General features: G+C 44.5%; 1 protein-coding gene and 1 long non-coding RNA gene across 2 annotated transcripts in view; both read left to right on the top strand.

Moving 5' to 3' along the window:
• Positions 1 to 6,810, top strand: part of LOC129704062 (uncharacterized) — a 56,478-nt gene extending 49,668 nt beyond the window's left edge. Inside the window, exon 9 of the long non-coding RNA XR_008724676.1 lies at positions 1,462 to 6,810. This is a non-coding gene — a long non-coding RNA (uncharacterized LOC129704062). The remainder of the gene's footprint in view (positions 1 to 1,461) is intronic.
• A 7,407-nt stretch (positions 6,811 to 14,217) lies between these two features.
• Positions 14,218 to 22,271, top strand: part of pdzd8 (PDZ domain containing 8) — a 157,479-nt gene continuing 149,425 nt past the window's right edge. The window contains exon 1 of the mRNA XM_055646928.1: positions 14,218 to 15,698. Within this exon, the coding sequence (XP_055502903.1) occupies positions 14,854 to 15,698 (845 nt within the window). The 5' untranslated portion in view covers positions 14,218 to 14,853. The remainder of the gene's footprint in view (positions 15,699 to 22,271) is intronic.

Here is a 22,271-nt window from a genome sequence, read left to right as displayed (position 1 = left end):
TTGATGCCCTTGACGTGCAGGGTTCCTGAGGCCTATTAGCCTTCATCATTAGGGGAACACATTGGCCCTGAACTCCCACTAATTTGTTTTTTTTTATGCCTACCACTAATCATATGTATACTTGCCTGCAAGTAGCTGCTCAAAGTACATTTTTTCTAGGCTTTGTCTTGACCGGGATAATAACAACCTTCCCCCAGTTTAGGGCCTTAAGTTCTGATCTATCTTTGCCCTTTTCCTTAACATCTTTAAATTTAGAGTTATAGTCACTGTCTCTGAAATATTTTCCAGCTGACATTCCCCAAAGATTAGATCATAATTTGTTTATTACGGGTCTGATGAGCTACAACATAAATGCTCCTTTCATGATTGCAACAATATGAAAACTAGTAAATCTAGAATTGATTTTCTTTTAGTTTCACCTTTAAATATACAGCACAGAAACAGGCCCTTCGACCCACGAGTCTGCGCCAACCAGCAATCCCTGCCCACTAGCTACTATTTTTACAATTTTTACCGTAGACACTTAATCTACAAGCTGTACATATTTGGAGTGTGGGAGGAAACCAGAACACCTAGAGAAAACTCACGTGGTCATGGGGAGAACATAGAGTCAGCATCTTTAGTCTGGGTCAAACCCAGGTCTCTGGCGCTGTAAAGCAGCAACTCTACAACAGTGCCACCAGTTCTACCTGACCTTTCATTACTCAAGTAAAACATAAGAATAAGCTACATTATTTTTCATTTCATTTACCATTTGTGAATATTAATTTAAAAAAAATTAATTCATGGGGAAGATAGTCCATTTTCTTAAGATGATAGAAAATTGCTTTCATGAACTGATGCAATTTATCCACTGAAAATCATTCTTCAATGTTATTGGGTGGGGAGATAGAAGCTTTAGGCCAAGTGACAATGACCATATAATAATATATTTCCAAAGATGGCATACAATATGTAGAGGAAATTAGGAGTGGTGGAATTCCCCTACTTGTGTCCATCTAGATGGTAAATACTTAGGGTTTGGGAGAGGAAGTCAAACAGCTGCATTGCATCCTGTAGATGATAGACGTTGTAACCATGGTGTGCTATAGTTGAGGAGGGGATAGATGAATGGTTAAGATGGTGTACTGGGAGTCGATCTTGTACATTGCTTCAATACGGATGCTTTTGGAAATACAGTTATGGTGGAGAGTATTCCACCACAATCTTAACGTGCTGTTAACTGAGGGCGAATTGGAAGGTTAATTACTTGCTGCATATTCCACCGGGTAGCACCGGCAGCGATGGCAGCCTCACCAATGATCTGTTTGTCGTTTTGTCTTTTTTGTTATTTTTTCTGTTTTAAAAAGTATGCTTGAATGTACTTTGGTTTGTTTTATGTGGGGTGTGGGTGAGGGGGGAGGCGGAGGTGGAAACTTTTTTCTCAATCTCTTACCTTACCGGAGATGTGATTTTTTCCAGATCGTATCTCCGGTCGCTCTGCGGCCCAACATCGTGGAGCTGGCGGCCTTCCTCGAGACAGACTTGGAGCCCCATCGCGGGGTCATGGACTTACTATCGGAGCCTACAATCCTTTGCCTGGGATTGACTCTCCAACTGCGGCCTGCGGATTTCACCATCGAGGAACTCACAGTCTTGGGTCGCGGCCGATGTTGGGAAGCTCCAAGTAACAGGAGGTTCGACTAGCCCTGACCCGGGATCCGATCGCCCAGCGCGGGTGAGTTGAGATCCACCCTATGCTGGAGCTTGATCGCCCCGATGCGGAGGGCTCAATCGCCGACTATGGGAGCCAAGATCGTCCCGTCAACAGAAGGCTCGAGGTCCCCGACTGTGGGAGAACAAAGAAGGGAAGAGATTGAACTTTTTTTTCACCTTCCATCACAGTGAGGAATGTGGAGGAGTCACTGTGGTGGATGTTTATGTTAAGATGTATTTTGTGTGTTTTGTTGCTTTTTATTGGTATGACTGTATGGCAAATCAAATTCCTCGTATTTTGCAAAATATACTTGGCTAATGAAGTAAGATTATGATTATGATTATGAATACTCAAGTACCTGAGATAATCGGATAGCTACACAATATATGGGACCATGGAAATGAGGTGTAGGACATGCAATATTGTTTGCTGCTTTAAGCCCGTCGATGCTCTAATTCTGTCATGTGACACCTGTTCTCTAACTTGTACCAATATTTGAGAAAGTTCCTGAAGATCGGTTCATGATGAGCCCTTGGATAAACCGCATACTTTGTTTGAGGTCTTCATGTCTCATGAGTATGAGTCTGTGCAGTGTACATTGAATCGCTTAACGGTTGGAAACACACTGAGCACATGTACTCTACATAATGAAAGTAAATGCCTGAAAGTAAATTAAATATGTGTGAGGACTTTTATTGGCAAATAGGAGCCATTGGATAATGCTGTCAATGACAGATAATTAACAAAGATTGATTTGGCAGTAATTGCCTAGATTAAGATTTATTCTACACTTTGTGTACATTTCTATTTGTTAGATAGATGCAAGAGTTTTTGTTAAACTGAATCAGCCTGGAAATAGTCAGTTAGTATCGTCAAAGTACTGACTTTAGCTCCTCTGCCAGAATATAGAACACACAAGACAAGAAAATAGGTGTAGACATAGGCTGGACAAAGAACAAAATGCTGGAGAAACTCTTTAGGCCAGGCAGTAAGTGTGGAGGGAGAAGGATGGCCAAGGTTTTGGGTTGAGACCAGGTATCAGCCTGTCAAGCCTGCCTCAACATCCAATATGATCATGGCTGATCTAGCCCAGTACTCAGCTCCTCCTGCCCCATGCTCTTAATTCCCCAGATCTTTCAAAAAACTATCTATCTGTCTTTCAAATACGTTCAATGATCTAGCCTCCACAAGCCTATCCGTGGAGAATTCCTGAGATTCACCAGCCTTTTGAGGAGAAACTCTTACACAACTCAGTCTTATATTACCATTCCTTTATCTTGTAACTGTATCCCCGCTGTACTAGATAATCCCAATAGTGAAAGCATCTCAACATTTACCTTGTTGTGCACTTTTGGGACCTGATATGTTTCAATAAGATCACCCACAATTCTTCAAAACTCCAAACATTACAGATCCAACTCCTTTAGCAATTTGTGGCAGAACAACCTGCTCAACCCAACAATAACACTAATACATCTTTTCTAGATTATCTCCAATGCATGTCTTGAATATTAAATAAGGAGATCAAAACTGTACACAGTATTCTGGGAATGATTTGACATAATTATTTTGTGCCATGCTACAATTCCCTTCAAATCAGCACTGATTTTATGAAGGCCAATCCTATTACTCCCATTCCACTAGCTTTTTTTTTTTTTAAACAATTTCCCTCCAATACATTTCTGTTTTCATTCAGATTAGTTTGAAAGTTGCAGACGGAGGTTGTCACCACTCAATGAGGCAGCAAATTCTCATTTCTCACCGCCTGTATTAAGAATGTTTTCATCTTTTCACTATTTCACTTCTGATGAACACCTTACATCTATCCCCTATAGTTCCCTTAAAAATAAGAAACTATTTCCCTTCAGTCACTTTATCAAATCACCAATCCCACAATTACAAATACCACCACCAAATTTACTGTTAAGCTTTTCTGCTCAATTAAAACAAACACACCCACTTCTCCAGTTTATGTAAGCTGTTATCATTATTATTGGAACACTCACTGGATATCTTATTTTCTCAAAGTCCTTTCTAAAATATGGAGTCCAGAATTAAATGCAATATTTGAGTTGAAACTAAATTGTTGTTTTACACACATTCAGTGTAACATCCTGGCTTTCATATTATGTGTCTCTGTTTATAATGTCCAGAATCCTATCTGTTTTAGCTGTCAAAGATTTATGCACAAAAATCTCCAAATCTTTTTTTTTCCCACAATGGCATAGTATGTACAAATTTCTGAAATTTAATCAAACTCTTTGATAATGTGGTGGGCCGTAGACCATTGTACTGAGCCTCCTGGGTATGCTTCAAATGACCTTGAGCAATGGAGAGGGAGTCCATCTTCGTAATTCAGAACTTCCCGTACACATACACTAGGCAAGAAACCTAACAGAGGCAGTTGTAATAGTTTCCAAGCTAATCTTTCTGGAATTCTATTCTGGAAATCAACAATACCTTGATGAGAGGAAGGGAAAAATGTGGGTAGGTCATTTTTTAATGTGTTGTGCAAACCAGACACGTCAAATTTGCAGAAAATCTGAGTCCGACTGCTGAGTCTGGATCCAAAACACTGACACGTCCATTTTTGGCTCCACAGTTGCTGCTTGACTTGCGGTGGTACTGCTTACAACAGTTTGATTTTTTTAGTCAATTCTGCAAAGGTCATTGAAGCATACTGTTGACTTTTTAAAATACCTTTTCGTATATTTGTTTTTCAGAATCTGCACATCACAGACTTGGCCAGTACTTTTGGGCCATTTTTATTTACCCCCGGGGTCAGCTGGTGGTGTGTCACATACAACTGATTGGCTAATTAGGTCAGTTCAATAACAATCACAGTGGCTTTGTGTCTGGAGTCACATGCAGATTAGTCTAGCTAAGTATGGGAGAGTTCCTCCCCCAAAGAGCATTAGTGAACCAAATGTGTATTTACAACAGTCCAGTAATTTTTTCATGGTCATTATTACAAAGACTGGTATTATTTTTTCAAAGTTCAGATGATTAACAGAATATAAATTTAACACCTACCGATGATGAACTTTAATCTTGGGTCCCTGCGTTGTCAGTCCAGCCTTGGTATAACTCATCTGGCAATTAAACTGCTGAACTGACACCACCTCCACCCTGGTTGACTCATCCATACGACACAAGCATAATGTTCAGATCCTTCCTCATTTTGTTTTCTAAAACCATGATCTCAAAATTGGATTGTCCCAAATATAGACCTACAAAACTAATTGCAGTAAAACTGTTTTCAAGAAAAAATAAATACAGTACAGCAACTGCAAGAACTTCTTTGCAGTCAAGAATGAATTGCAGAATTTGGAAAATAGACCAGAAATACCTAGAAATTAACCACAAACTAACCTATTGCGACCCAATAACTAATGCTGCTGCAGTGCTGGAGATTCTGAATGTGCAGGTATGATTTCCTGAGTAAATTTACGATAGCGTGCATTAATGATAGGTAATTTTACAATAAGGTTGTGCAGCAAGTCTAAGATTATTCTTTCAATATTTTTATGATGTGTTTTAATGTTAAGAGTGCACAGTCTGGAGGTCATCAGAGGAGACTTAAATGATTACAGTGCATCATGTATTTACATCATGGAATGAGCAAGTTTATACCATCGGCTTTCTAGTTTCCTCTGCTCCTGTGTTCGTATCATGCATTCGTATTTCAATGCCTGTCTTGTCTAAACCAGTGCAAGAATGAAAGCATGGAACAAGTAATACAATAAATATTTGACATTATTCAATTATTATTAATTAAGATTGATAATCAATGGATTGCCACTATTAGGCTTCAGCTAAATAGCACGATAACATAGCTAATGCTTCATGGAATATCTTTGAAAGGTAGTTTTGAATGTCAAATTATTTATGATGTCTAGTAATCAAAAACAATTCTACTGTTGCCCATAGTCCAAACTATTTTGTTAAATTTGCTGTTCAGCATCAGAAAAGTAGAAATTAAACAGCATAAAGAATATCTCTCAGAAAACTAAATGGGGTGATCTGAATGAGATGCTGTCTGTACTCCAAACGGAACATCCAGTGTTCAGCCCACCCAGATATACCTTGGACTTTTGCAGATCTGCCATGATAATGCTGAATGACAGAAGATAATGGATCTGTAACTCAGAGTGGTGGTTGCTGGTCTCCCTGTAAATTCTGGAGACTGCCATTTTAATAAATTATTGGACACATGGTAAAGTTGTAAATGTTCATGTACGTTTTCACAATTGTATTTCTGCAAGTGTAATGTATGAATACTGTATAGAAAACACAACCAAGAGCATCCTATTGGGAACATAATACTTTTGTTGGAAAAAAAAGGTGCAATCATGACCAACAAAGAACAGTGACAAAGTGTTGTGGTGGGTATTCATTGAAGTGCTGTCATAGATATTCAAAGAGTTAAAAGAACTGACAACTTAGTGATATATTGACACATTGAACACTATGTTGATTTGGTCTTGACCATCACATTTAAAAATATTGCAGACAGCATGGGAACTAAATGGGTGAGTCAGTAAAATGAGTGGTAGGAGGGACAGAAAAGCAGCTCTGAAGCAATAATGCGCTCCGGGACTTCAAAATAAAAATTAGGTTGGAGATGATGATCATTTAAAGGAATCGCTTACTGGGAGTGTGATTAGTCTGAATTTAAACAAGACAGAGAGAATATTGGATTAATGTAGAGTCCATCTAGGACGATGGCAGTGAGCAATGGTAAAAAGAGAGAAAGATTTATTGTTTCCACTGTAGATGAAATGAGAAAAAGACAGCATGTATGCCTGTGTAAATAATTAACCTTTCATCTAGAAATGCAAACATATGACTAATTTAGAGATTATGTTTAAATAACAATCAGGAACTATATCAAATACCAATTTAGCCAAAGATAAAATATGCAATGTAACTTGGCACGTGAAATAAGTGCATCTAATGTTTCAGCTTCCCTTTTTCAGAATCCCTTTTCATGGAATCAATAAAGTGGCAAATTCTGTGTTGTGAACAAAACATGTATGCGTTATTTGAGATGAAATTGAAAATAAACTATGAAAAGTTATATATAATCGTTCAAATAAACTAAATATCTGTCTGCTTTATGTTCGTGATTGCTACTGCTGCATTTACGTTGCTTCAGGGGTTGAATTAGGAACAGGAACTTCTGCTAATATTACAATGAATCAATTTTAAAAATATGAATTTTTAGTAAACTGAACATTTGGATTGCAAAATCAAACTTCTCCATCTTCAGTCAAATGTCCCATCTTTCATTTCCAGCCTCACAATCTATCTATATTACTAAAAGTCTGATCTTGACCGCTTTTGCACCACTGTGCTGCGATTTCCGAGAGAACGGTGCCACCTATGGCCACCATTTTTGGCAACCTCGCTCAGAGCCCCCCTCTGCCTTCCGGGACCAGAGGATTTGTCCCATCGATAAAAAATCAGAGAGTTATTAATGTTTTAAAAAAATTCCCCATTCTCTCTGCTGCTCCCGCTGGCGGCAGGGGTGAGGGATTATAAAACCTGGAAGTATCGCGCCTCACTCAGTCTCTGCCAGACCCAGGAAGCGAGAGGGTTACGGCTCTCTGAACTGTGAATAACACTGAGCGCACGTCTACTCCACGGTGAGTCCCCTCGATGTGGCTGCTGCCAAATTGTTTGCCTTTTTATTTAAAGTTTGTGTTCACAAAATGAATTTTGGTTGTCGGGTGGCTGCAGCCAAATTGTTTGCCTTGGCTTGGCTTTTAAAATCGTTGCAACAGTTGGTTGCCAGCCCAATAATCACTTTGGCCCACAATGTCTATACTAGCCCTCTGGAAACCAGTACCTTCGGCCCACAATACCCATACTAGCGCAACAGAAAGCCCCCCCTCCCACCCACTGGCGAGCAATATTGGAATTGGTGGAGTGGTGGAATATTGCGTTGGTGACCAGCCTTCCCGTATGATACTGGGACCCAACGGGTCCCACTTAGTCTAGTAACATTTACAATTCAGATAACAATGACAAGTAGTCAAAAAGAGAATACTGCAAACGCTCATTATTACCGACCTCTTTATAATGGATTTTGATTATAGTGAATGGACTTACCAACCTTCAACGCCAGGTCGGGCTGCTGAAGCCACTCCTGGCCTGCACTGCCTCCCCAGCCTCATCCAGGCCGAGCTGCCAAAATTGGCCTACACCACATCCTCAGCCACTTCTCGGCCGGCTGCCAATGTTAGTCCCAGCCCGCACTGTTTCCTCAGGCGCTTCAAGGCTGGGCAGTCGACCTTTACCGCCAGACCGGGCTGCCGATGCCACCGCCGACCCTTAGCTGCTCTCTGGCTGCCCACGGGCCATGACAACAAATCCACCAATCCTCGCCTCTCCTTAGGTCTCCACCATGCCAGGATTATCAATTTGCCTGGATTCCAGGTCATGTTCCAGACTGAGTGTGAAGAAGTATCTCTACTCAAAAATTAACCAATCCATGTTCTCTATTCATATCCATGTTCTCCATAGATGCTGCCTAAACTGCTGAGTTACTCCAGCACTTCGTATATTTTTGTATTAAGACCTTCCTGGTGCGGGATGGAAGTGGAGAGGAACTGGGTGGCCATGGTGAAGATGAGGCAATGGCGGCCTAGATATTTAAAGTGTTGTAAGGTCACGTGAGGAAACATCAGGTATCCATGTTCTCCAGAAATGCTGCCTGATCTGCTGAGTTACTATATGTATTAACCAGCATCTGCAGTCTATCTATCTATCTATCTATCTATCTATCTATCTATCTATCTATCTATCTGTCTATCTATCTATCTATCTGTCTGTCTGTCTGTCTGTCTGTCTGTCTGTCTGTGTGTGTGTGTGTGTGTGTGTGGGGGGGGGGGTGTGGGGGGTGTGTGTGTGGGTGTGGGTGTGTGGGTGTGGGTGTGTCATTTTGCCTTTGAAACGCATCTCCTCAAAATCCAGACGCCGAAATGGGGAATTGTTTACATATTTCAGTAGAGATTTTCCTTGTGATTTTTGAAATCCACTCCTCTGTACATTTGGTACATTATTTTCACGACTTTTTTATTTAGATTATTGACCAATGTGACCTTTTTTTAAAAATCTTTCCGCTGCCCAGCTGCTGACGTTATAATAAGTGAAATTTTTACATCTTCTGGTAGAAATTTTCCTTATGATTTCAAAAATCCAATCCTCTATAAATTTCGTCAATTATTTCCCAAGATATTTGCTAAAAATTATCACCAAACTGACATTTAAAAAAAAAATAAAGGCTGCCCAGCTGCTGACCTCACAATGTCTTTCCTCGTGGCACCGCCCCCCGTCGCCGCACTGGATTAATGCAGCTGCTGTCAACGAGCATGCGCAGTTTTCCACGAGGTACGTTAGTCCACCCACCCCCGTTCTTCAAAATGCGCAGAAAGATTGAGAAAGTTCTGCAGCACAAAGATCCTACAGCTCAGCTCCGCTATAGGATCTTTGTTCTGCAGATCTCGAGCTCAGAGGCGCTGAAGCTTCTCCGCGCTGCCCACTCGTTATAACTGTGGGTTTCCAGAGAGTCAAAGGTCGCTTCTGTCTCTCCGCATTTCGCAGCCCACTCTCTCACCCGGCTCCCCTCCACCCCCCCACACTCCTACTCTTCTCACCTCCTCCCCTCTCCTCTATACCCGTCACAGGGGACGACCTCCTCTCCTGGGTGTCTCGATCTTCTGTCACCCCCACCCGGCCCGGCTCTGTCACGCTGGCGGGTGCCCTTCCCTTTGCGGAAGCCACGATCGGCTGGTCCCCCCCACTGCTTTTCAGATCGGGCCCCCACGAGCTCGGCCCCCCCACGAGCTGCCTCCCCCCCCCTCTCCCTCTCTCTCGCCCCCCCTCCATCCTCTCTCTCTCTCTCTCTCTCCCTCTCTAGAGTTCTCTGTAATTAATCTCTTGCTCTCTCTCTCTCCCTCTCTCTCTCTCTCTCTCTCTCTCTCTCTCTCTCTCTCTCTCTCTCTCTCTCTCTCTCTCTCCCTCTCTCTCTCTCTCTCCCCCCCCCCCCCTCTCCCCGCCTCTCTCTCCTCATCTCTCTCTCCCCCTTTGTCTCCATCCTCTCTCCACCTCTCTCTCCCCTCATTCACTCCCCAGTCTCTCCCCCCCCCCCCCTATCTCCCCCCCCCCCCCCCTCCCTTCCCCCCTCTCAGCTCCCCTCTCTCTACTCCCATCTCTCTCCCCTCCTCCCCCACCCTCCCCCCCTCACCCACCCTCCCCTCCTCCTCCCCTCCAACCCTTTCCCTGTCTCTTTCCCTTCAGTCCCTGCCTCTCTCTCTCTCTCTCCCCATTCTGTCTCTGCCCTCACTGTCTAACCCCAACCCCCCCCCCCTCCCTCTCTAGACACGCTTGCGAGTTGGGGCGATGCGTCAGTGGATAGGGCGATTATGGGGTAAAAGGAGCAAATGAATAATATTAATATAATATCAAGGGGGGTAGTTAGTGTGTGTGGAGGGGCGGTTAGTGTGTGATGCCGCTTGCCGCCCCGCGCCCCCGCAAACACGTGTTGCGGGAACAGACCCAATGGGTCTGCACTTGGTCTAGTACATTACTAAAACTCTGATCTTGTGCTCTTCTGGTTTGCACGTTTTTTCTATTTGCACAAAAACGGTACACGATAGTGCTACGATTTTTCACCAGGTTACTCTCGTTCTGCTGTGCTGCAAGTGCAATAAGTTTTGTTCCGATCTGTGGTACATTGTGTTACTCCAGCACCGTTTGTTCACTTTTTGTCAACCAGCATCTGCCCTTTCTCGTGTAAGACATTATTTGTATCCGTGGCAGTTGATTGTCGCCTCCTTCAGATTCCCAGGGGGTCAGGACGGGACTGGAGTTGGGAGGGAAAGGTGGGGTTGAGGAGTGGGGGGGGAGAGGGGCGGGGTGACTTAGTACGGGAGACAAGTGTGGGAGAGGTGTACTGACTGTGGGCAGACAGTTTGGTAGTGATTGCCTACCAGTCTCAAAAGCCGCTGTGTCTCCCTGTCCCTGGGTTAGCAGGGGGCGATCAAACAGCACAATACCCCCCTCCCCCTCCATGCCAACACGAAGGGCAACAATCCCATGGCTTTAGCGTCAGAAACAGCCGGCAGGCGACAATCATCCGCAATAACGCGAGAGAGATCATGCACTATTGTAGGTCTCCTTTGCACGTCAGTGTTTCTGTCTTACTCCATCTCATTGTTGGCCCTGTCTAACGCCACCCCCACCCCCACCCCTCTGCTTCCCGGCCATGTGTGTGACCCCTTCCCTCCCCTCTCCAGCTCCCCGCCCATTGCACCGGGCGCGGGGGCTTCGCACCGTCTTCACGTCGGCGATGCCAGCAGGTCAGTGCCAGTCGCCCTGGGGCAGGTGCTCCGGGGCTCTCTCCCAGCATGGCCCAGGACAAGGGGGGGGGAGGGGGGGCAGCAGGCCCGCCTGCTCTACCACACCATGGGCCGCCGCCAGCCAAGTCACCCGTCCACGTCCACACGCTCGGTAGAACAGGAGTTGAGACTGGGAACTGTACCGCCCTTGCCCCCTCCCTCTGCAACTGCAAACAACCCCACTCTCCTGCTCACCTAACTCCCTTCTCTCTGGGTATTGAAGGCGCTTCTGGTCTGCAGTGTGCAATAGTCACCAAAATACACTGCATCTTTAGAAAAGAAAAATCCAAAACATGTCAATCTCACTGGATCGGCCTTAGTCATGGTGCTGCACAACACGGAAACAGGTCGTTCGGCCCAGCTTGGCCGTGCCGTCCAAGTTGGCGCCTTGGGGTAGTCCTATTTGCCTCCGTGTGTCCATAGCCATCTAAACCCTTCCCATCCATTTATCTGTCATTAATAACCTCAAGAAAATTCCTGCTTCAGTTTCCTGGGTCCAACTCAGAGAGAAGTCTCCCCCCTTTCCAGGGTTAATCGCTCCACTGTTTATAATGCCCCCTGCATTATGAAGTCCTCGACAGTGAACCCCATGGGCAATCACTACCAAAGTGTCTGCCCACTCAGTCAGTACACTTGTCTCCTGTACTAAGTCACCCCAACCCACCCCCTCCCCCTCCCCTCCCCCCTCCTCCCCCCCCACCTTTCCCTCCCAACCAGTCCCGTCCCGTCCCCCTGGGAACCTGCTTGATGCGACAATCAACTGCCACGGATACAAATAATGTCACAAGGGCAGATGCTGGTTGACAAAAAGTGAACACACAGTGCTGGAGTAACACAAAGACGCAGCAGAAATTTGGAAACGTCATCCAGTCACCCATTCCTTCTCTCCAGAAATGCTGCCTGTCCTGCTGAGTTAGAGTGCCCACGGTAGACTCACGAATCACTACGGTAAACTCACGGGCCACTACGTTCTTCCAATGAGTTTAAATGTTTCAATTTTTAACTTCAACAGTAAATTTGACTCGTGGAAAACTTTAAACATGTTTTAAATTTTTCAAGAGTTTCACTAAGTTGTGTCCACGAGTTCTGACGTTCCCGCTACGTTAATTGTACGCGATTACCATGACTTAAATTTGTTTTAAACTCGGTGTCACTCGTGGATCGACTCACACCATGTGACAGGGATTTCAGTATTGAATTCAACAATTCCAGTTATCATTTCACTTTTGAATGCTACCCATGGTTTGCTGTGCATTTTTTTGTAGCTTTTTTAAATTTTAGATGTACAATGACTGCTGTTGTATGGTTCTCACAGTTTGATCATGTTGTGCTTTTTTTTACCCATCTCCCTCTTTAACTGTCCTCATTCATGTATTAAACAGTCAGCAATGAAAATAAACAGAGATATTCTCATGTACCTTTTCCCTGCAACTTAAAGCACGTCTACTTTCTCACTTTTTTTCTCCTTTAGGAGAGCTGAAACTTCCAATCCAGGAATATCATGTATTTATTTGTTTGATCTCCTGGTAAGCCTGACCTAGCCATTGCTGGTTCTTTCTATTGGAGAAGCCCAGAATCTCTTCACTGCTGCCAATTATGGTCGACCAGGGTAGCCCATGTACCCTGCATGCCTTTTGGCCCCTGCAGATGAGATTTGACAGGTTGTTTTTGAAGTGTTTCCTGATAAAAGTCAATTTTGTGATGTCTTTAAGAGCTTTGACATTGATCTTCTTGTGGTGATACAACAGAGGGATTTCAGTTTTTATCTTTATAGAATGAAATAAAATCAACTTGACGACTTCCTTTCCATGTGATGTTTCAAAGTCCCAATATTTTCAAAATTTCTAGTTTAATTTAGTTTAGCGATACAACGTGGAAACGGGCCCTTGAGCCATCCAAATCCACGTCAACCAATGATCTATCCTACACGCTAGAGACAATTTACAGAAGCCAATCAACCTACAAACTTGCACGTCTTTGGAATGTGGGAGGAAATCCGAGCACCCATAGAAGACCCACACAGCTACTGGGAGAATGTACAAACTCCGTACAGACAGTACCCATAGTCTGGATCGAACCAAGGTCTCTGATGCTATGAGGCAGCAAATCTCCCGCTGTGCCACTGTGTCGGCCTTGTTTTATCCTGTAACTCACTTGTAAGTGACGAGTTGAGGAGTTGCTGTTGAGGAAGGCTTTGTATAGACAGTGCCTTAAAGCTGCCAACTGGCACCATTACAGAGGTGCTGTTTATTCATTCATCCATATTGAAAACCAACTTCATTCTGCACTATGGGTTCATGCATAGTTGTTACAATTCCAATCCTTTAACACTCTGCAGTGAACAGAATATGATTTCTTCAAGATTAATGTAACACCTAGTTTTAATAGGCCAGAACAGTGAAAGCTAAAAAAAGTTTTTCCTATTTATAAACTGGAAAAAAGGAGGCCCTCCATTTATTACTCATTCCCAATTCCTCCTCTGCATTCGTCTTTCTTTCCACTTCCCCCAACACACACTCAGTTCCTTTCTCCTCCTCTCTTTGCTCATCTCCTGCCCCTCCCTATTCAGTGTCAGATATTTTTCTTTCTTCATCCCCCCATGAAATCTTCTACCTACCCTCCCTCCCATTCTATAATGTATTCCCAACCTTCCTTTCTTATTAGATTCAACCATCTATAGCCACGTTATGCTTTCCACATTACCCCAGGCCTTGGTCACGATCGTCATTTGTCTCTCCCTCTACTGACTCATCTGCCAATTAACTCCTCCACCTGGATCCATCTACCACTTGCCAGCTTTTCTCTCCCTCTCACCCTCACACTCCACTCCGTCTGAAGAAAAATCCTGACCCAAAACGTCGTCTGTCCATTCCATCCACAGCCATTGCTCAATGGAGGGGGGCCAGTCTAGGGTTCTTCAGCTGCTGAACATTGAGGGGCAGAGTCGGGAGGGGACACCCCTCAAACAAGGGAAGGATATCACCCCAGGGGGCAAGGGTGTTTTGGTTAAAGATGGATCATGTAAACACTATTCAGTATGACGCTAATGAAGGTAAGGAAGCTGAGAATGCCTGAAAGATTTTTGCTGCTTTTTTTTGCATATATTTATTATTTTGAATAAAGTTTATTTTTGGAATTTAAAAACAAATCCTCCACAGATATTCCCTGACCTAGAGTCCCTCTAGAACTTTATTATTTTACAGGAGGCAAGACTACTTTTTGTCGAAGCAAATTATATTATAAAAAATATATACAAATGAGAATAGAGAGCTCACTTAAAGACTGCAGTTGACAGGTCTCCCTGAACTCTTATTTTGGCTCAACTTCAATTAGAAATATGTACCGCTCATAATTGTCCGGGTCTTGTGGGTGATTTTTGTTGGCGTGACAACTCCATTGCAATGTGGTCCGTTCACCTAGTTCCCCATGTGTGTCTGTGAATCAGTGCCCGAGTTCTGGGTCCGGATCGGTGCAGCGCTGCTCGGCCACTGGGCAGGGGGCTGGAAGCTCCTCTAGTATCTTTGGTTGGAAGCCGCGGGCGAGCGTTGTTTGCGCTGGTGCGGGGCGTGTTGCGCACGTACGCTGCTTTTGTGAAGAGGAGGCGGAGGGAAGGAAGATAGGCACTTCTGTTTCATTGTGCTGCCGGGTACAGGCCATGTAAACACGGAGCCCTAAGTAATGGTAGCAGAGTGGGGAGGAAGAGAGGGAAGGACATGTAGAACAAGGAGGTGACTGATACAAAGGGGAGCAGCGATGATTTATATAATCCTGTTGTCTGCTCTGGCCGGGGCTCTGTGCGTGGTGGTGCTGCAGATTTTATTGCTGTACCGGAACAAACCCGAGGCTGTGCCCCGGCATGTGCAGTATGTTAAGCCCGTGGTCGAGCCTTCGTTGAAGGACTATCTCAGCGGCGCCAAGGAGCCGCCGGCTTCCCCGGAATCGACCGGCTCGGCGCCCGGGAACGGCGGCAGCGACAAGTCGGACAGCTGCCACTTTCTCAACGCCATCTTTCTGTTTCTCTTTCGGGAGCTCCGCGACACCCCGATTGTCCGCCACTGGCTGACCAAGAAGATCAAAGTGGAGTTCGAGGAGCTGCTGCAGACGCGGACGGCGGGCCGGCTACTGGAAGGGCTGAGCCTGCGAGACATCTCCCTGGGCAACGCTCTGCCCGTGTTGCGGAGCGCGCGCCCGCTCCAACCGTCGCCCGTCACCGCCAACAGCAGCGGCGGCGGCGGCGGCACCAGCAACAGCAGCGGCGGGCAGGACGACGAGGCCGGCGGCGTGCCAGACGAGCTCAACTTCGAGGTGGAGCTCGAGTACAACGGGGGCTTCCACCTCGCCATCGACGTGGACCTGGTCTTTGGCAAATCGGCCTACCTATTCGTCAAGATGAGGAGGGTGGTGGGCCGGCTGCGGCTGCAGTTCACCCGGCGCCCTTTCACGCACTGGTCCTTCGCCTTCATGGACGACCCTTTCATCGACTTCGAGGTCAAATCGCAGTTCGAGGGCCGGCCCATGCCCCAGCTCACCTCTATCATCGTCAACCAGCTCAAGAGGGTCATCAAGCGGAAGCATACCTTGCCCAACTACAAGATCAGGTAATGTCATGTAATATGTGTGCGTGTGTGTGTGCGAAAGATAAAGAGCATTCTGCTTGTAACTTTCTATACGAGACCATCTCCAATTAATGTGGCAACACTGCACATTGATAGTTTTACCCAAAGACCCTGTCGTCCCTTGGCATGGTATTGCATTACAGATGGCTTTCCACCCCCCTCAAGCTGCAGTCATGCAAGAGCTGAGAAGGATGGGGACAAGCTGTACCTCCGTGTAACAAAGTATAAGAAGTAAAGTGGATGAACTTGAGGCTCAGTTAGAGGTTGGTGGATATGACATTGTGTGCATTACAGAGACATGGCTATAGGAGGATTGGGACTGGGAACCGAATATTCAGGGTTATACGTCCATTAGAAAAGACATACAGGTAGGCCGAGGAGGTGGGTGCTTCGTTGGTGAGGGAGGAAATTCAGTCCCTTGCGAAGGGTGACAGGGACTGACGATGTAGAGTCGCTGTGGATAGAATTGAGGAATTGTAAAGGTAAGAAGACACTAATGGGAGTTATCTACAGGCCCCCAAACAGTAGCCTGTAGGGTGCAATAGGCCCCCAAACAATAGGGTGCAAGTTGCAGCAGGGGTTAAAATTGGCATGTAACAAAAGTAATGTCACTGTGGTTATGGGAGATTTCAATATGCAGGTAGACTGGGAAAATCAGGTTGGTTCTGGACCCCAAGAAGGGGAGTTTGTAGAGTGCCACCGAGATGGATTCTTAGAGCAGCTTGCACTGGAGCCTACCAGGGAGAAGACAATTCTGGATTTAGTGTTGTCTAATGAACCAGATTTAATGAAGGAACTCAAGGTAAAGGAACCACTAGTAGGTAGTGACCATAATATGATTAGTTTTAACCTGCAATTTGAGAGGGAGAAGGTTAAATCAGAAGTGTCAGTGTTGCAGTTGAATAAAGGGGACTATGCAGGCATGAGAGAGGAGCTAGCCAAGGTTGACTAGAAAAAGATCCGAGCAGGAATGATGGTGGAACAGCAATGACAGGAATTTCTGGGCATAATCTAGAAGATGCAGGATCATTTAATTCCAAAGAGGAAGAAAGATTCTAAGGGGAGTAAGAGGCAACTGTGACTGACAAGGGAAGTTAGGGATGGAATAAAACTAAAAGAAAAGGTGTATAACATAGCAAAGAGTAGCGGGAAGCCAGAGGATTGGGAAACTTTCAAAGGACAACAGAAGGTAACAAAAAAGGCAATACGTGGTGAAAAGATGAAGTACGAGGGTAAGCTGGCCAATAATATAAAGAAGAATAGTAAAAACTTATTTAGGTATGTTATGAGAAAAAGATTAGTAAAGACAAATGTAGGTCCCTTGAAGGCAGAAACAGGTGAAATTATGGGGAACAAGGAAAGGGCAGAAGAGTTGAACAGGCACTTTGGTTCTGTCTTCACTTAGGAAGACACAAACAATCTCTCAGATGTACTAGAGGTCAGAGGGTCTAGGGAGACAGAGGAACTGTAAGAAATTTGCATTAGGTGAGAAATAGTATTGGGTGGACTGATGGGACTGAAGGCTGATAAATCCCCAGGCCTGATGGTCTGCGACCCAGGGTACTCAAGGAGGTGGCTCTAGAAATCGTGGATGCATTGGTGATCATTTTCCAATGTTCTATAGATTTAGGATTAGTTCCTGTGGATTGAAGGGCGCCTAATGTTATCCCACTTTTCAAGAAAGGAGCGAGAGAGAAAACAGGGAATTATTGACCAGTTAGCCTGACATCGGTGGTGGGGAAGATGCTGGAGTCAATTATTAAAAAAGTAATAACGGCACATTTGGATAGCAGTAAAAGGATTGGTCCAAGTCAGCATGGATTTATGAAGGGGAAATCCTGCTTGACTAATCTTCTGGAATTGTTTGAGGATGTGATAAGTAAAATTGATGAAGGAGAGCCAGTGAATGTAGTGTATCCGGACTTTCAAAAAGCCTTTGAGAAGGTCCCACAGGAGATTAGTGGGCAAAATTAGAGTGGGAAAAAATGGGATTGGGGGTAGGGTAGTGACATGGACTGAGAATTGGTTGGCAGACAGAAAACAAAGAGTAGGAATAAACTGGTCCCTGTCAGAATGGAAGGCAGTGGCGGGTGGAGTGCTGCAAGGCTCAGTGCTGGGACCACAATTACTTATAATATATATGAATGATTTGCAGATGACACAAAGCTGTGTGGCAGTGTGATCGGCGAAGAGGATGCTAGGAGGTTGCAAGGTGATTTGAACAGGTTGAGTGAGTGGGCCGATGCATGGCAGATGCAGTATAATGTAGATAAATGTGAGGTTATCCTCTTTGGCGGCAAGAACAAGGAGGCAGATTATTATCTCAATCGTGTCCGATTAGGGAAAAGAGAAGTGCAACGAGACCTGGGTGCCCTTGTACACCAGTCACTGAAAGTAAACATGCAGGCACAGCAGGCGGTGAAGAAAGCTAATGGCATGTTGGCCTTCATAACGAGAGGATTTGAGTATAGGACTAAAGAGTTCTGCAGTTGTACAGAGCCCTGGTGAGACCACATCTAGAGTATTGTGTGCAGTTTCAGTCTCCTAATTTGAAAAAGGAAATCCTTGCTATTGAGACAGTGCAGCGTAGGTTCACGAGGTTAATCCCCCGGATGGCGGGACTGTCATAGGAGGAAAGATTGGAAAGACTGGGCTTGTATTCATGTATTTAGAAGGATGAGAGGTGATCTTATAGAAACCTATAAAATTATAAAAGGACTGGACAAGGTAGATGCAGGAAGATTTTCCCAATACTGGGGGAGTCCAGAACCAGGGGCCACAGTCTAAGAATAAAGGGGAGGCCATTTAAAACTGAGATGAGAAAAAACTTTTTAACCCAGAGAGTTGTGAATTTGTGGAATTCTCTGCCACAGAAGGCCAATTCACTGCATGAATTTAAAAGAGAGTTAGATAGAGCTCAAGGGGCTAGTGGAATCAAGGGATATGGGGAGAAGGCAGGCCTGGGTTACTGGTTGTGGATGATCACAGTGAATGGCGGTGCTAGCTCGAAGGGCTAAATGGTCTCCTCCTGCACCTATTTTCTGTGTTTCTATGTGACAACCAGCATGCCTTTCTCAATGTGTGTCATGGCTGCTGGCCATCTTTCAATGATGTAATCTGGACCGGCTCTCAGCAGTTGCGCGCACACAGAACCGCGCCTCATCCGCAGCCAGGATCGAACCTGGGTCCCCAGCCCTGCAAGCGCTGCGGGCGGCCTTCAGCCCCAACCTGGAGTTGGATCTGGCTTGGGGCTGGGCAAGGAAGGGGGAAGAGGTTGCTGCTGCCGCCAGCACCACCAACAGCACCAGCAGCTCCAGCGGGCGCCCGGCCTGCCCATGGCCGGCAGGAGCCCATCCGCAGACTCTCTCCAACCAGGACGACTTCAGCAGTAGCGGCTCCGAGTCGCCCATCTTCGAGCAGGGCTGGCAACTGCCCTTCTTCAGCAGGATCTCCGTATCGGACTGAGGGGAGGGGGGGGTGGAGGGGGAGGGCTGCCGGTCAACCCGGTGGGACAGGCAGAGCCGAGCTAGAGCCAGCGGCTGTAGTGCCGGCTGCAAGTCCATGGCCGCCCTGCTAGCCCAGGGACACCTCCGGACGGGACACCTGGATTACCTACTGCTCCAATTATGTTATTCAGTCTGGCTGCACTGATCCCCATACCCATGCTCTGTGTACTGTGTGCCGGTTGGGTAAGATTTCTCATTATGCCACTGTAAACATTGGAACACTGTTGATGGGTGAGGATGGGCAGTGGCTGGAGGAGTTAAGGTATGGTTATCATTCAGTATGTGGGGAAACAGAGCAAGTTAATAGATACTAGATGCTCAATATCTTCCTTCATTTCTACCTAAAATGCGGACAAATACTGAAATATTTCAGATGCTTAAAAGCAATGCAAGTAGGATGTTGAAAGCAGTTGAGCTCCAATCCTCCTGGTGTCATGTTGAATCTGTGACATCACTGGGGAGCTGAAGTTGCCTATTGACACTGAGGCCTCATTCCAATACTGAAGCCATGACAAGCATGCAGAGCCTTGGTGCAAAATGACAGAATTAAGAGAGATTACTGAATAAATTAGTTCTCTTTTAATGATATCCAATGATATCCAACAAGGAACATGTACACATTAAAAACTAAAGCTGAAGTATTGCTCTTGGACAAGTTAGAATGCAGTACCAGAGATGAGAAATGCATGTTTGTTATGAATGTTGTGAATAGGATGTCAGTTAAGAACAGGAATCATTCACTAAGTGACTAGTGGCTGTAATTAGAGGGCATCTGGAAATATCTGTACAAGCAATTTCAGCTTGCCTTGTTATCTTGGTGCATTGCTTGAACAAGTGAATACAGCAAAAATCAAAATGCTGGAGGAGATGCGGATATTGGAATATTGAACAAAAACATCATGCTGGAGGATCTCGATGGTCAGGGAGCATCTGTGAAGGGAATAGATAGATGACATTTTGTGTCGGGACCCCTTTTCAGACCTGAAATAACTTCTGGCTATGCCCTCCACAGATGCTACCTGGCCCCTGGCCCACAGAGTTTCTCCAGCACTTTGATTTTCACTCAAAATGAACTCAGCGTATTAGACAGTATGAACAACTGAGTTCCTCTTGTTATATGTTTTGTGCTGGAGATTCCAGCATATGCAGTCTCTTGCCTCCACTTTCTAGCAAGGTTATTGTGTGTTTGCATTGATCGTGATATTTAAAATCAACTACCCCTGGAAACTGATGCAATGGGTCTGACTCTATTACTTGGTTTCATCTTAATGTTACATTAAACTTGTGAGGTTGCTGTGAAGTGAGCTTGGCTAGAATTAAAACAGCACACATTGGTATATATTTTTGATAATCTGTAATATATTTCACTGACCATGTATTTCTTACACAACTTTTTGCCCATCAGTTGCATGCTTCCATCACTAAATTGAGCTTGAGAGGTTCTGGATTTTCAAAATGATCACATCCTGATTTGAACTGGGCAGATCACTCATTTCGAGATCTCTTTGAGTCAGGATATCCATGTGTGGAATGTAAAAAAAAAAAAATACATTGGTGAAGAAGAGGTTGTTATAAGCAGGTTGGACCAGAGGGCCATCATTTGGCACATGTGGGAATATTCCGTGAAACTTGATGCTGATATTGTGTGCTGAAAATGTGAATTATTTATTTCTCCAGATATCTTGAGTGTGGTAGGTGAGCAGATTCGTCTTAAGTCATAGTGCAAATTGGGCACCGGGTGTACGGTGCCCAGTTTTCTTTTCAATGAGCAGGTTGTAGAATAGACTTAAGATCTTCCATTGACCATTTTTGCCTTATTACTTGATTATACTTCATCCTCTCTAAATTTGAGGTAGTTGTTCGAACAATTGATTTGTTTTTAAACTGATTGGAGAGTTGAAACATGCACTTTCCTAAACCCACTACACGTGAGAATGGAATAAATTTACTTTGTTCACATGCATCCTACTCATGAAGCCGCTTTATTTGCTTTTCCTGCTGCTTCTATTGCAATGTAGCAAAACGGGGCCCATTATTCTTTGTGTATCTCACTCCGCTCTTTACCTTTCTAGAACGTGGTCCTTCATTTTAAATAAATATCCGAATCTAAACATTTATCTGTGGAATGGCAAAAAAAAAGTCGACATTGCATAGACATAAAAAGCATAAACCAATCGTGTATTTCCAAGATAGTTAACATCAGTATTAATATTGTGTCTTTTAGGTGCAAGATTTTTTAGCACACAGTCCTGTAATTTTTCTATCCAGCTCTCCTAAATGATGCCAGTAGTAATGCAATGATTAAAAATTGTGAGTTTTTTCAATTATTTTTGTTTGACGGACAACTGGCAATTATTACTCCAGGTGATTGACAAATTACAAAGTAACTTCTTCAGAGATTAATAAAACATAGGAGAAAGACATGGTAAAGAAGTGGCACCAAAAACCACCTCTACATTTTCTTGATCATAAACGTTCTTGGCTGAGGGAACCTTTATAGCCGGAAGAAGCCAGAGGGTGTCTGTAAGGTCCTGAGCATCCTGCTACACCTTTTGACATTCTTGTGGGGAGGAGCAAAGACCTTTCCTGTTTTGAATGCAAGAATTCTTTTGACAAAAAGTTGAATAATCTTCTTTTAACTGGTAGAATTATTTGTGATTTTAATAACAAAATTCTGCAAAGCTAATGGCGTATAATCAGCAGAGACTGCTTGCAAGAATTCTGAGGCAAGGTTCCTGAGCTTTTTGAATGACTTTAAGAACCATATAGGTATTTGACACCAAGGTGCATCGTTCTTGTCACATTTGTTTGTTTGCAAGTAGGAAACATATGGTTTATCTTGTGATCTGAAAACTAGGAGTACAAGCTCGCACAATCTTTGCTCTGCCGTCAAAGTCAGGATTATCCTCCAATCTCAACCTTGTCTCAATCCTTCTGAGATGAGCATTGACATATTGCAGAAATCATGAAAAACCTTTCATTGTTGTATTGCAGAAATTAAGAAAATCTTTACTGACAAAGTGAGGAACCTTTCGATTTTTTTTTTAAA

The sequence above is a fragment of the Leucoraja erinacea genome, chromosome 15 (assembly GCF_028641065.1).
Source record: "Leucoraja erinacea ecotype New England chromosome 15, Leri_hhj_1, whole genome shotgun sequence".
Lineage (NCBI taxonomy): Eukaryota > Metazoa > Chordata > Chondrichthyes > Rajiformes > Rajidae > Leucoraja > Leucoraja erinaceus.
Note: the sequence above shows the minus strand (reverse complement) of the source record. Positions and strands in the feature narration are given on the sequence as shown.